The 14,477-nt window shown below is 32.2% G+C and overlaps 1 protein-coding gene across 5 annotated transcripts in view; it reads left to right on the top strand.

Moving 5' to 3' along the window:
• The window catches only part of LOC106618712 (uncharacterized), a 49,747-nt gene that overhangs the window by 24,544 nt on the left and 10,726 nt on the right, over positions 1-14,477 (top strand). The window contains exons 2-3 of one of the 5 annotated variants that reach the window (XM_070109633.1): positions 6,065-6,161; positions 10,172-10,285. In XM_070109633.1, coding sequence (XP_069965734.1) covers positions 10,219-10,285 — 67 coding nt within the window. In that variant the 5' untranslated portion in view covers positions 6,065-6,161; positions 10,172-10,218. The other 4 variants (XM_070109634.1, XM_036366284.2, XM_036366283.2 and 1 more) reach the window with 4 other exon arrangements.

Raw genomic sequence — 14,477 nt, 5'->3', positions numbered from 1 at the left:
TTATTTTCGAAGATATACGTATTTTGTTGACCCGGCATCCGAACTGGTTCGGCCGGAGCTAATCGAACAAAAGATGTATTTCTCGAAACTGTCTTTTCAAAATGATACTCACGATTTCACTGGTCCTACTAGACCGAAATTTTTAGAGAGTCTTCTTTATAGACTTCTCTATGTATGGAACTATTCATATATCAAATTTTTAATTTTTACTATTTTTTAAAAATTTGAAACAGTCAAAAAAGGTGGTACAAAAATGGTCCATTCGCTAAAAACAATTTTTCAAAATTCTCCGTAGAAACCGACATTGCGACATTATATTACATAAATATTATTTTTTTGGGTTGAAATCGAAGGTATGGTCACGTGGCAATTTTTTTAGACCACCACTTCATCAGCTGCTAATTTTTGTAATGTTAATAAATTACTAATAAAAAAATATGAATAGCCTTTTTTAATGACACTTCAAAAATTACCTGATATTCATGCCTCTGGACTAGAATACGCCTTTAAATACATGACTCATGTTTTGAAGTAGGTATTTAACGAGTGAGCCACTGTTTGGACCCCCTTTTGTTAGATGCGTTTATTACTGATTTTATGCTATTGGCCTTGTTATTTAGAAAGTTAATGATCTTTCAGATATCTGCGCTGTTTCTAATGCACCCCATGGCTAGTGACATACAACATTTCCAAAACAAGGTATCTTATCCGCCTTATCGAAATATTAAAAACTCATATGCCCTTTCCTCCAAAATAATCCGCGCCAAAAATGCACTGCTTAATTTCCTACTGAGTCATACCAACTACATCATAGTGTCAAAGTTGTTTCCATCCATGGGTCAAGAAATATAACTTCAAATCATTCCGACCATAAGATTTCCACCGTTTTTATGGACGAAAACGACTAATATTAGAGTACTTCTTATCTATTTATAGCAGATTTGCATGTGCACTATAAATGATTCGGTTGTTTTGGTTGTCTTAGTTTAGTGCAAAATTATTACGAATGTAAAGTCCCTCTCAAATTTCATTAACAAAATAAAGAGGCATTCTATAAAAGCATGCATTGTATTTACTACACAAATGTTATATGGATGATCTAGACAATTAGTTTCGTTTTATTGCTCCAAATAATTTAATATTTGAATTTCATATCTTAAAGGTATTTATAAGGAAACTCATAATTCGGAATTTACAAATGTTTATTCACTCGTCCATATAGTCTTTCTATTTATTTAGAAACTGTAGACGTATGTTGCTTTGAAGAATTTATATCGAACTATTATGAGGTTAGCTTCTTTGTTGCTTTTTTTGTACTTAGATAAGTTTAAGATTTTCAGTGAAAGCACAAAAATAATCCTCCAGAACGAAAAAGTAATAAACAAAAGGAACTGGATTCGAATTACCACTTCTATTAAATGCCAAATCTTTATTTTGTTGCTTTTTAAGATATAACAAAGTTTTAAAATGAGATAATTTATTATATTTCTTATCAGTCATTTATTAATATTTCAAAAGCTTACATCGAAATTTTTAAAGAAAAAAATGCTCAAAGTTGTTGAAATAGATAGCGAAAAATAAGTTTTGTCGTGGTTTCCACTCTTCTCGTTATCTGAAAGCAAAAAAAGAGATTTTCAATCACTGAGTCATAAACATAAGAAACCGAAGAAAAAAGTCTTCACGGAAAATTCAGCTACTAAGATGGATTTTTCAATTTCATTTAAAATTTCAAGCAAAACGGTTAATGTTAAGATCACCCTTTTGATATTAAAATTATAAAAAAAAAACTTAGTAATGTTCAAGTAAAATTGGGAAATTCACTATGATTTTCAAATGTCATCGCGGGATATACATCTTAATTGCGTCAAATAAATATTTTTTTATACTGCTATAAATAAATATTTAAATTTAGAACACAAATAATTATTACAATAACTTATCAATGTTTTTCATTGTGACCACAGCAAATTTCAATGACAAAATTCGCCTTTTACAGAACTAAGTATCAAATGTCAAACAACAAACAAACTTCACGAAAATACGTTCTTCATATCATAAATTTTAATTCAGTTGCATTCACTTAAAATACTTTCGCAATGTTAAAGAAGGTCAGGATCATCTACAATAAAGTTTTTGACATTGACTCTAAAAAAATGTGTCATATTTACATGCACATATGATCCGATGTTTACACGCACAAGTATAATTTAATTAGTGATAATAAGAACTATTCACGACTACGAGCTAAGTGCTAGTCACACAAGTGTTTAAATAAAATAGTATGGGATATAGCTATGAAAATCCCGTGACCTACTTGTAGTATTTTGAATGAAGATTTAGAAAACGCTGAGATAGATCACAAGCGCGCCAAAGTGGATTGAAAGATATATACTTGTATAACAAATATGTTTCTATTAATTCCCTTTACATTAATTGAAAATGTCTAACCTTTCTTATCCTTTAAACGTTAATGGTCTTTAAAATTATGAAAAATACTCCTCATTAAATCGTCATACCAATAAACAAAGAGGCTGAGAAGTTTTGCTGGCGTAATTTACCACATGTTTTAGCTTTTAAGAAGCGGTAGCCCCAAACCTAAAAATTTGATTTTGTTACTTTCAAATACAACCATAGAAGCTCTAAAATTCTTGTTATTCATTTATTTTCACAACAATTCCTTTTTTGGCTAAAAAATTTTCCTGATCTTTAACCTTTCACTAGTGGTAATTCAAAATAGAGAGAGTTACCCTTTGGAGTGAATTTGGAGCCATTGGAGATCTATCAAAATCGACAGTATGACTTGACTCTGTTACTTTTTTCACGATGAAATACCATCGGCAGAAGTTATTGTAGCTGAATCCAGGTTCAAAATTAAAATCGCATCTGTTGAAATTGGCTCACAGTAATATGCAATTTCGTTGCACAATAAAATTAACCTTCGTCAAATGAAATTGTCTTTTGTTTTTGTTTTTTAATATACTAACTATTAATTTACTAAAAGTGTTACTAAGTATGTAGGCATTTTTTCGTTGACAAATATTCAATTTTTCTATTGAAGATTTTAGTACATAACTCAAAAGCACCGGGAATATAACGAGTTAAGCGGCTGTAGCATGAAACTTTGAGATGTCGTTATCGTTATGCAGGGTTAAATTCCTTTCACCACAAATGGGCGGAGAAGTTCGGTCAAATTTCTTTCATCTTTCTCATTTAGAAGATAAATATTAATGACATACATATTAAAATTTTGAGCGCGTTTTTCTCCGCTTTTATTTTTTTGGACTTATGTTGTTCTTCTAGTAAACAAAATATATGACAATTGCGTTATATTATGAAACCATCTTAGGACAATGCGTTCAGTGAGAAAACAAAAGCAGCGTAGGTAGAAATAAATATTTTTGGTATTCATTTGAAATTTTTGTTAGAATACTCGAAATATTTTCATACAGCTAATAAATTAAATAAACCTATATTTGAAACTACCAGCATTTATGAAACGTTTTTTAACGGTCACTAGTCTAGAATGCAATTTCCAACTTATAAGCTTCGCCTACATTTATTTCATATACAAGATTTTGTGATCCCGATGTTCACCGCATGACTTGGGATCAAAAAAATTTCTTTACGTATGTACATCTCTAGTACAAGTGTAGATATATTTATATAAAAACATAATGGTAAACACCAATTGACACACATTTCACCAAAGCATTCAAACGAAGTATACAAATACATCACGATATGTGGCATTCTAAGCAGGTCAGTGTGTACTCAATCACATACTTACATACGTGTGAGTGCATAAAAGCGAGTATTTGCTGTAAAATATTATATATTAGTCTGGTGTGCGTCTGGCCAAGCCAGCACAACAATGCCACACGCTCTGGTCACAAATGAAGCATAATCGAATACTTCCGGCCGGCGAATGAAACCGAATTCGTAATCGAAACTACACGTTAGTTAGATCTCAGTAAAAAAAAAAAAACAAATGACGTTAGTGAGTTGTAATAAAAACATGACAGTAGTGGCAGCCGAAGAAGCGAATGAACTTGTGCGATTACATACACGCTTGCCTGAGAGGGCAAGAAATGCAAGCATGCATATTACATGTGCGCTCACACATACATGCATACATACAGGTATGCGGCTATGTAACCTAGAGACTCAAACTTGAATTTTCACAAATAATTGTGCATGCGTACATACACACACACACAGATATGTTTATATAATTTCATATATATTTTTCTTATTCGGCTTTTCATATTTTCCTCAATAGCAGTTGATCGTACTTACATATAAATATATATAAATATATATATATATACCAATATATATGGTTAAGTTTATGTGGAATATATTAAGTGGGTTTTTGAGTCAATTATTGTGGTCAACGTATTAAATCGTTGAATTCGTTGTCATTGGTACAAAGTGTTATAAAGAGGTAACTTTAGAGAGTGAAAAGGTAAATTCAGTCACACCATTAAAATTTTACACATACATATAGACAATAATCGTATGTTATATTAGATTTTTCATAAATTTCATTATTCAACTATTAACTTTTAATTAAAATTAGCTTATTAAGATCCAAAATTAAGTCCCGAAATAATTTTGTTAAAATTAGTATTGCAAAAATCTTATATATTTGCTTAAAAATATATTATCTAAAACATATATATAAACATAGGGAATATTTTAATTAACGAAAAACTGGTCAATTAAAGGTATTAAATATATTATCAAGTAATTAAAAAATTTTCTATTCTAAAATATTTCTATAATGAAGGCTCCTTTTACATTTTTCGGTAGGCATTAACAAACGTCTTATGTTTAACATACATTTTCGAATATTTTGCTCAATTTCACTTCTTTAAACTTTTCTAAAGATTTACTCAGCTTTACTTTTTATATATTTACAATATATTTAATCCCACGGGAAGTTTTCTTTGAAGCCCTACATTTGCTAACCTTTCTCTAATGGTTCTCTGAGTTTTACTTTTTCATATAGGTGGCAACTCTATGCTTCAATTTATCATTATCTTCTTCTTCTTCTTCTAAGCTTCATTTAATCCCCCTTTATACTTTCTGGAAAGCTTTCATAATCGCCCTACTTTTGTTTTAAGTTTTAGTTATCCAAGTACGTGGCAACCCTATAACAAAATAAGATTCAAACAGACACACAAAATACTTTACCGAAAAAGTACCTCGTCAAACAAAACAGTTTATACGCACAGACATCCCACCAAGTCGATATTCGCAGTTCCGACAAATGAGCACCTTCTGGGGGGAAAAATACAAAAGTACAAAATTTCAGATCGATATCTCAAAAACTGAGGGACTAGTTCGCGTTTATATACATATATACTTTGTACGGTTTTCAACGTTTCCTTCTGGGTATTACATACTTTCTGGTAAACTTAATTTTTTACCTTTGTTAAGATGAGTCATCTCGCGACATAACAATTCATAACAAATTCAATAAAATATTACTCAAGTTTTGGTTTGTTCGAGGGAAATAGAGAAAATATATTTAAAACAGTTAACAGATAAAAATTATTACGCTCTTTTCTAAATATCGGCGAATTCAGAGTGCTCTTGCACTAAATTGTAACAGGTAAAATTATTATGTTGAATTTTTGCTCCAACTTCAAATCCCATTTTAAATCAATCATAAAGTATAAATTCGCTGTAAGGAAATTCAAATGAAAAACTAAAAGAAATTGCAGTAGTATAAAAAAAACTTCGTTGTACAAAAGTTCATAATAGAGAAGTTGGGCTGTACAGATGTGGTAAGCTTTTATGTTTTCTGAACAACATACCATTTTTATTTACTGCTTTAGTTTTACGCGAAATATTTTGAACACAAATTTCACTAATAGGTGGCACTGTGGTATATATATTTTCCCAAACTGCATTAATAGTAAAAAATTAATAATATTATGAACGTATGTAAATTGATGAGCGTATATAATTTTTGTCATCACAAGTTTTATGAGCATTAAAAATTAAAATTAAATTATTTTCCTATATGCATAATTTCTTTTCTCTTCCTTTCTTTCAGCCCAAATGTTTGCCCATGCAACAACATTTTCAACAAAAGCAGATCAGCTACAATTTGTATTAAAATTTTTCCTGTTTTCCCATAAACACACATAACGGTATATTTCAGCATGAAACTGCCACCATCGCTGTGGTGACTCTGTTGACATTTGTGGTTGGAAAAAGTGGATAACTCTTGAAACAGCTTAACATCAAAATCTTGTACTAGTTACTAAATAAGATTGGAAGAAATTAATAAACTTGTTATTAGTCGGTTCGCGATTTGTTGGTGGCCTTAAGCGCGTTTTGATATGGACGCCGCCGTCGTGGCTGCCAAAGTCATGCCACCAGCGGCGTGTGCACCAAATTTATGAATGAAATGTGTGCGCGCGCATGCAAGCAGGTGGGTGCTGTTGCTGCCAGTGAAAGCAATGCGAACAGTTGTGTAGGCATAATGTGTAAAATATAACTTTATAAACTTTTGTCAATATACAGCTCGCGGTGTTGATAAGCAGCGCGCCAAGAGCGCCATCAGCAACACAATACGAGTGCGTTTGTGTGTGTGCCTGCATAAGTGAGCACTCCGATGAGCATTTGAGTAACTAGACACCACTTATTTCAGCGTCGGCGGCGCATACAGATCGCCTGAGCTTTGTGAAAGTCGGATCTCACCACTTTTGCTTAACCAACACAGCGCTTTGCTTGGCTAAAAGTAACTCCGTAAGCCGAATTTGTTGCAATCCCAGCTCATTCGATGTTTTGTTTGCAAAGTGTCAACGTAAATTATTGAAAATCGGTCGAAATTTTTAATGTGCTATTGTTATACAAATCGGCGAAATGAAATAATGTGCACATTTTAATAAGTGAAGTGTATATATTTTTGAAAATGTAAAAAAGTTAAAAAATTATTGCAGTTTTTTGTCATATATTTTCGAACGGGTAAGAGAAGAGTTAAAATTTTTGTTATTAGAAGTATTGTGATAAAATTTTGGTACTCAAGCATAAATATAAAATCAAGTTTACAACATAAAACGCTGAAAGTGAAGTGAAAATAAATACACAAACAAAACAAAAATGAACAGAAACTATTAAAGCCACTCGATTAAATATTATATAATCTGGGGTTTTTTATTTTATTTCACAATTTCTTATAAACACCCCAGGAAACTAGCAGAAAATTAAGTCAAATATCATATAATATAATGAAAGTCAAGGTTAAAAGTAGCTTTATTTTAATGCATTCTTTCATTATTGAATATTACAGTATAATGTAATGTAGGTAAAATTAGTCAGATAAATTTGATAAAAGGAATATCTTTTAAAACTTCGTCAAAGTTTCCAGACACAACCTTTTGTGACCGAAATTTTTTCTCTTCTGAAATCAGGAATACTTTGTTTGGAGAGCTGCTGCAAAAGTTACAAAAAAAATTATTTGATGCGACGAGTTGAAATCCGAATGACTCTCTGTCTGTCCACCTGTGCAAGCGATACCTTGAGTAAAAATTAAGATATCTTAGTAAAACTTGGTACACGTGTTCCTTGGCAGAAAAGTGAGACCAAGTTCGTAGATGGGCGTACCACTACCACGCCCACCAAACACCATTAAACCAAAATCTATAAAGTGTCATAACTACGCACTTAATAAAGATACAAAACTGTTATTTAGCACAAAGGGTACCTGTGGGTTAAACATTTTGAAAAAATAGGCGTGGCCCAGCCCTCTTTTAAGTTTAATTTACATATCTTCAAAATTACTAAAGCTGCAATAACCAAATTCGCTTAGGACAAAACCTATAAGAACCCTACCGACAGTGTTAAAATGGATGAAATCGGATTATAACCCCGCCCTCTTCCCGTTTATCGGTTTTATTAAAAACTGCTAAAAACTCGATAAATCAATAACTAAATGCTGCAGAAGCATTCAATTTTACAGCCAGGATGATACGAGAATGCTTAATAGGAGCTGGAGTCGAAATTGAACGATGGGCGTGACACCGCCCTCATTTAGGTGAAATCACATATTTCCGGATCTACTCGACCAATCTCAACCAAACTCGGTTCATAACATTATCCTGACAATACACTGTATGCTACACTGTGAAAATGGGAGTATTCGGACTGCAACCACGCTTACTTCCCATATAGAACAATTTTAAATACCATATGATGCTTTCACTTTCCAGTACACAAATCAAGCACCAATGAATACATTCGGATTAAAATTTGCATAAATTGTGTCTTTGAGTAATGCCATCTCGGATGTAAAAATTGTCAAAATCAGACGATAGCTGTTCAAGCCTCCATTTTTCCATTTTGCCGAAAATATGGGTCAATCTGTTGTTCTATTTTATCTTCATTGATAATAATACACCCTTGATTTAAAAATGGGTTGAATCGGAGCAATACTTCCCTTAGCCCCCATATACCAAATCTAAAGATTTTCAAACTTCCAGTTGCCTTTATACCACATGTATCTTATATTAATATAAGAGTTGTTTTAACGAAATTAAAAGAGCGTATTTGTATATCTTTGTACCTTAAATGGATGAAATGGGGCAAAAACTTGCCTTAGCCTCCACATAACTAATATCAAAATTTTCAAACATCCGGTTGACTTTACTCCTTACACATATATTAAATTTTACCTCTTGGGTTGAGTTTATATTGCATATATCTCATTTGTGGATGATTTTAATATAGTTTTCGCTGACGTGAAGTAAAATATAGTTATAAAACTAAGTAAGTGTCTGACTTCAAAATAAGTTAATATGATACCAAATTTGATTGTAATCTATTGACGATTTCGTCGAACAATGAAGTTGAATCTTTACGCTACATTTTGTAATGTAAAGTTCTAGCAACACCTGAAGGTATTTAGCTGGTTTTGATCTTTGCAAGGCGCAAGAGTATAAATTTTCGGTTACATCTGAACTTAGCCCTTCCTTACTTGTTTGAAAATGGGTTTATCATTTAATTGAGCTTTTTTAATCTAATTGTATATAGTACAAGTAAAAATAATTCATATATACTACATTGAGTAAACACCATTTCAAATCACCGAGCAATTACATATGATGATCATTCATACAATTAAGTCAAAAAAATTATTTGTTTTTGAAATTTATCAAACATTATATCTTTCTGTTATACACAATATTTACACGATGTAAAAAAATGCCAAATTACAACAATTTCCATCATCAAAAGATAAAATACATGCATAACAAGCACATTATTAATATACAAGTAAATCAGTTCCATACTTTTTTACTGATCCATTGTACTAAATACATATTTACCTGCAAAAATGAAATCGAAATTGAACGCTAACTTTGAAAAGAGCAGGGCGGAAAGCACCCAAACTATCTACCAACAACTGACTCAGTTCCGATGAAGTCAACGTAATCGATTAAGTAATAGCATTTAATGGTAACTTACATACACCAATAAATGTGTGTGCATACATAGTGCTTAAATAGTCGAATATTAAACACGCTCTCATTAAAGTAAACAAACTGTAATCTATAGTATGCATATACGAGTATACATAGCTAAAACCTATTTACCTTCCTGGTTTTGTTGTGCCCCTTTTCTTTGCCTGGCTACGCTAAATACACGGGTAATAATTGTGCTAATCATAAATGCTCACGCTGGTGGCAACACTCCGCGCCTTCACGCCGCCGCTTTAGCAAGTGAAAGTGAATTTAAAAGCGTATTCCAAAAACAAACAAAAAATAACCAAAACACAAATCTACGAAATTGTTTGCAAAGCGAAATCAACCAAAATAAATGACAGCAAAAACATACAAAAAGAAAAGAAAAAACGAGGAAAACAAAACCAACACAATGCGCAAGTGCAAAAGCGCGCTTGTAAACCGTGAAAATGTGTGTAGTCTGTGTTTTGCTCAGCCTTTATGCGTTGCGGTAAATCAAGCAAAAGAAAAGCATGTGCGATATTTTAAGTGGAAATATGCAAAAATTGCCGCGTTACTTACGACTATATCATATCTTTTTCTAAGTGATGCGCCACAAATGCCTTCATTGTAGTATATTGTTTCTCAGTCACATAACCTCTATTACAATACTTTGTGCTGTTTCCCTGTTTAATAAACTTTTACTTTGTTAACAGAAAATATTTAGTGCAATAATTCACAAGTGTCAGTGGAGCAGTGTAATATGAAGCGGAGGAATTTGCTGCTGAAGCTGTGCGCATTGCTGACAACGCTGTCATGGCAACTGACAGGTGAGTGTATGATACTCGTAAGCACTTAAAAACAATGCAAATTTATTCGTAACTCATACCTACATTATTATTACAATAAAAAAGGGAAATAAAAATGATATTTTCTGCATTTATGGAAACTCGTGGGAATAGTGTGAATTATGAGGAAAAAATATAAAAATTTAATGGACTATAATGCATTAAAATACCGTTTAGCAAATATATAACCCTTATATGGGTTAAAATAAAAAATTATTCCATTTTAACTGATGAAATATAGAATAATGTAGTTAGCGAAATTTAATTGAATTAACATAATTTCATTTTCACTCAAAAGTAAGTTTAATCCTATTATCGTAACTTCCTGAAAAACGCCTGATTTAAGGTACCTCACATACCATCACCAATCATATGCAGTAAAGTCAGACGAATGTTCGAAAATCCTGATATTAGTTAGTAGTGGGGGCTAGGTAAAATTTTCACCCGATTTGATCCATTTTAGGCACAAAGATTTCTTGTTATGCGTAAAACACGCTCTCTCAATTTTGACACAAAAACACACTATTATCAAGGGGTTTCATTTATTTATTTTATTATATGAATTTCAATTATATATCTTACACATTGACCGATATTTTCGGTAAAAAGTCAACTATAGGCACTGGGGTCCACATATTCAGTACCTAGGGGCTTGAACAGATTTGGTTCGATTTTCGACTTTAAATGCATTATTCACGCAAAGCTTTACCCCGATACAATCATTGTTGCTTGATTTGCCTAGTGAAAAGTGAAAGTGTCAGATTGAACTTAAAATGGTGTTATATGGGAAACTACCACGCCAGTAATCTGATTTCGCACGATAATATAAATATATTAGAAGAATGTTATGTAGCCAATTTGGTTGAAATCGGTTAAGCAGATCCCAAGATATGGAGTTTCACCTAAAAGTGGGCGGTGCCACGCTCACTGTCTAATTTTGAACGCGGTTCCTATAAAAAGGTTTTTAACATTACCATTTTCATACTGTCGATAGAAGTGCTAAAAATATTTGTTCTGTGTTATTATAGCTTTAGCGTTTTAGGAGATATGCGCATTAAACCTATTAGGGGGAGGGACCACGCCCACTTAAAAAAAAATTGTTTCAACTGCAGATGCCCCTTACTAATGTGATCCTGTATACCAAATAACAGTATTGTATCTTTTTATGGATCTTAGTTATGTCAATTTATTTGTTTTTGATTAATGGCGTTTTGTGGGCCCATCTGCAATACCAACCGTCTTACGGTACCAAGAAACATGTGTGTAATATTTCATAACGATATCTCAATTTTTATTCAAGTTACACCTTGCACAGACGGACGGACGGACAGACAGTCACCCGGATTTCAACTCGTCTCTTCACCCTGATCATTTATATATATAGGTATAACCCTATATCTAACTCGATTAGTTTTAGGTAATACAAAGAATCTTTAGGTGAACAAAACTATTATACTCTGTAGCAACATGTTGCGAGAGTATAGAAATGAAAAATATACTACGCCTGGCCAACTCTCACGCTTACATCGTGAAAATGGTGCATTTTTTTCAGGTTAGAGGACAACCACCGCCCACTTTTTAAAGATTTTCAAATCCCAGTTGCCCCACACGATTGCAATCTCCTACACCACATTACAGTTTTGTATCTCTATATGAAGCTTAGTTATAGTACTTTATAGTTTTTCGATAAATGGAGTTTTGAGGGCGTAGCAATGGTCCGATTACGCTCATCTGCATCCCTCCTTGGGTGTCAAGAAACATATGCACCAAGTTTCATCAACATATCTCAATTTTTACTCTTGCACGGACGGACAGTCAACTGGATTACAACTCGTCTCGTTACCCTGATAATTTATACTCGTATATACATATGTTATATAATCAGATATATAATCTCGGTATAAAATTATCACACACATGAAAAGACCCATAATGTAATATTTATCTACGTATGGCGTGCTAAAAAATATATGTTATACATCAATTTTTCGCATAATAGCGGACTTTTAAAAAAAATTTAATTTTTTACCGAAAGGTTAATATTTGACATTCCGATTGCCATCGTCGCCCTATTTGAAAAAGTTGTGAAGCTGACTGACCCGCACGGTCTTCTTCAGTATTGAATAATGTTTTTGAAAATCCTATACTGGCTTAACCTTTAATATATTTAATAATAACGCACTTCAACACAAGCTTGTAAGCCCCACTAATACACACTTTATCCTTAAAAGAAATCTGCTATAAATTATGTCCACTATCTGTTTACAACGTTTTCAACGTTCAACAACGTTTATGTTATGACACTAATGTTTTGATATAATATCATAACATTCAACGACCACGTAAGTTGTTGTAACGACTACCTCTGAGTAATTAAAACCAAAACCGAAGACCTCAAAAATATCACACACATTCACATATATATTAATTTAGCACGTATGTGTTACATAATGTCTTGTGCAATTGTCACCTACAACATACTACCGTTATACTGTATGTACAGCTAACTCTTCTTAATTATTATAGTTATTCGATGGTAATGTCGATTCGCGTGACGAATATTATAAAGCAGCAAGAAAACAAGTAAAAACAATAAAAAAGCACGAACAAAGTCACATAATCGTGACTACACGAAGGTGTAAATACTCTAAATTATATATTTGTATAAGCGAATGAAATTTCGTTAAAGGTGCCAATTGGCAAGAGGTGTCGATTGGTGTATTCGAAATGTTGAGTTCGGCAATTCGATCACTTAAACACTAAACAATACTAGTCTAAAGAAAAACAAAACCACACGAGTAATAAGCATTTTTGTCGTAACATCAGTGCTTGTAAATTTAGCAGGAGGTTTATAACAAATATGCACAGTTTAAGTACTTGTTGTCAGTACTACATTCACGATTTTAAAAAGTAAAAGTGGTGAAGACGCTGCATGAGTGTATTGAAGAAGCTACAACCCGAAGTACGCATAATATATTGTTTTCCCCTTCCGCCAAAGTGTCATGGGTACTCATTATTTCATTTTAATTACCACGTTAGATTGTTAAAGTACTGTGAGTTGTAATTTTAAATAGTCCGTTTACTAGCTAAAGTCCTTATTAGCTCTAAGGCTCGGTAACTGCACTAAAGATATATGATGTCATGGCAGTTACAAAGAAGAAAAAAATATATTTTAGTTTCTGGTAGCGGAAAAATAGCATTGTTGTATAAAGTCCTTCGCATTATGTAACTTTGTGGGTTTTATTGAATATTTCGCTTAGCCGATAGTAATTGTTTCTATGAAACTACGACAAAAACCATAATCTGAAAGTAGGAGAGCAATTAAACAAGTTGTAAGGAACTTTTTTCGAACTTAATCCTGTCGTTCATTTTATACTTATTGTTAAGCGGTTACATGGGTTTTACGGCTTCAAAAAAAAAATAAATTTTATTGTCACATTTAATTCTATAACATCTCTACAATATTGGTTTAGGTTCTCAAGTTGATATCAGTAAAAGTTTTGGAGATACAGCATTGAAAAGTTGCGCGCTCGAGGTCAGCTATATAGTCACTTTAAATTTTAAAAGCGTTTTTCTCGAAACTGTACTTTCAAAGTCGGTTCTCAAGATTTCCCACGAACTAATCAATCGATCATAATTAAATTTTACACAGGTCTTTAAGATATAATTTACAAGGTCTTGCCGCGGAGGATTTTTTTTGTTCAATTACAATTATTCATAAGCAAAAAACGTTGAGATTTTTTCATTAAAATTGGCATGTTTTTGTAAGAACGTATGCCAAAAATACAATTTTCACTTTTTCTGTTTTTTCTCGGTCCAATACCTAGTTAATGGTCTTAGTTCAAACACGTATTTTTTTCTTTTTACTTTTGATGATCCTGTCAGAAATTCTGCTGTCAACGCAGAAGCACCTTTTATAAAATATGTATCTTTGGAATAATAAAAAGTTTGAATAAAATATTTAATTTTTTATGTGGAAAAAGATATATATTGAAAATAGGAATAATTTTGCTCGACGAAAGACATGTAATCCTTTAATAAGAATATATATAATTATACAGTTGCTAAAGAGATTATGTTCATAATAGAAATTAGGGAATACATCTGAAACATTTCAGCCGACGTTTAACCCCACACGAATTAAATTTATACCCTCAAATTTGAACATAGTTCA

The sequence above is a fragment of the Bactrocera oleae genome, chromosome 5 (genome assembly GCF_042242935.1).
Source record: "Bactrocera oleae isolate idBacOlea1 chromosome 5, idBacOlea1, whole genome shotgun sequence".
Taxonomy (NCBI): domain Eukaryota; kingdom Metazoa; phylum Arthropoda; class Insecta; order Diptera; family Tephritidae; genus Bactrocera; species Bactrocera oleae.
This window is presented reverse-complemented; position numbering and strand designations above follow the sequence as displayed.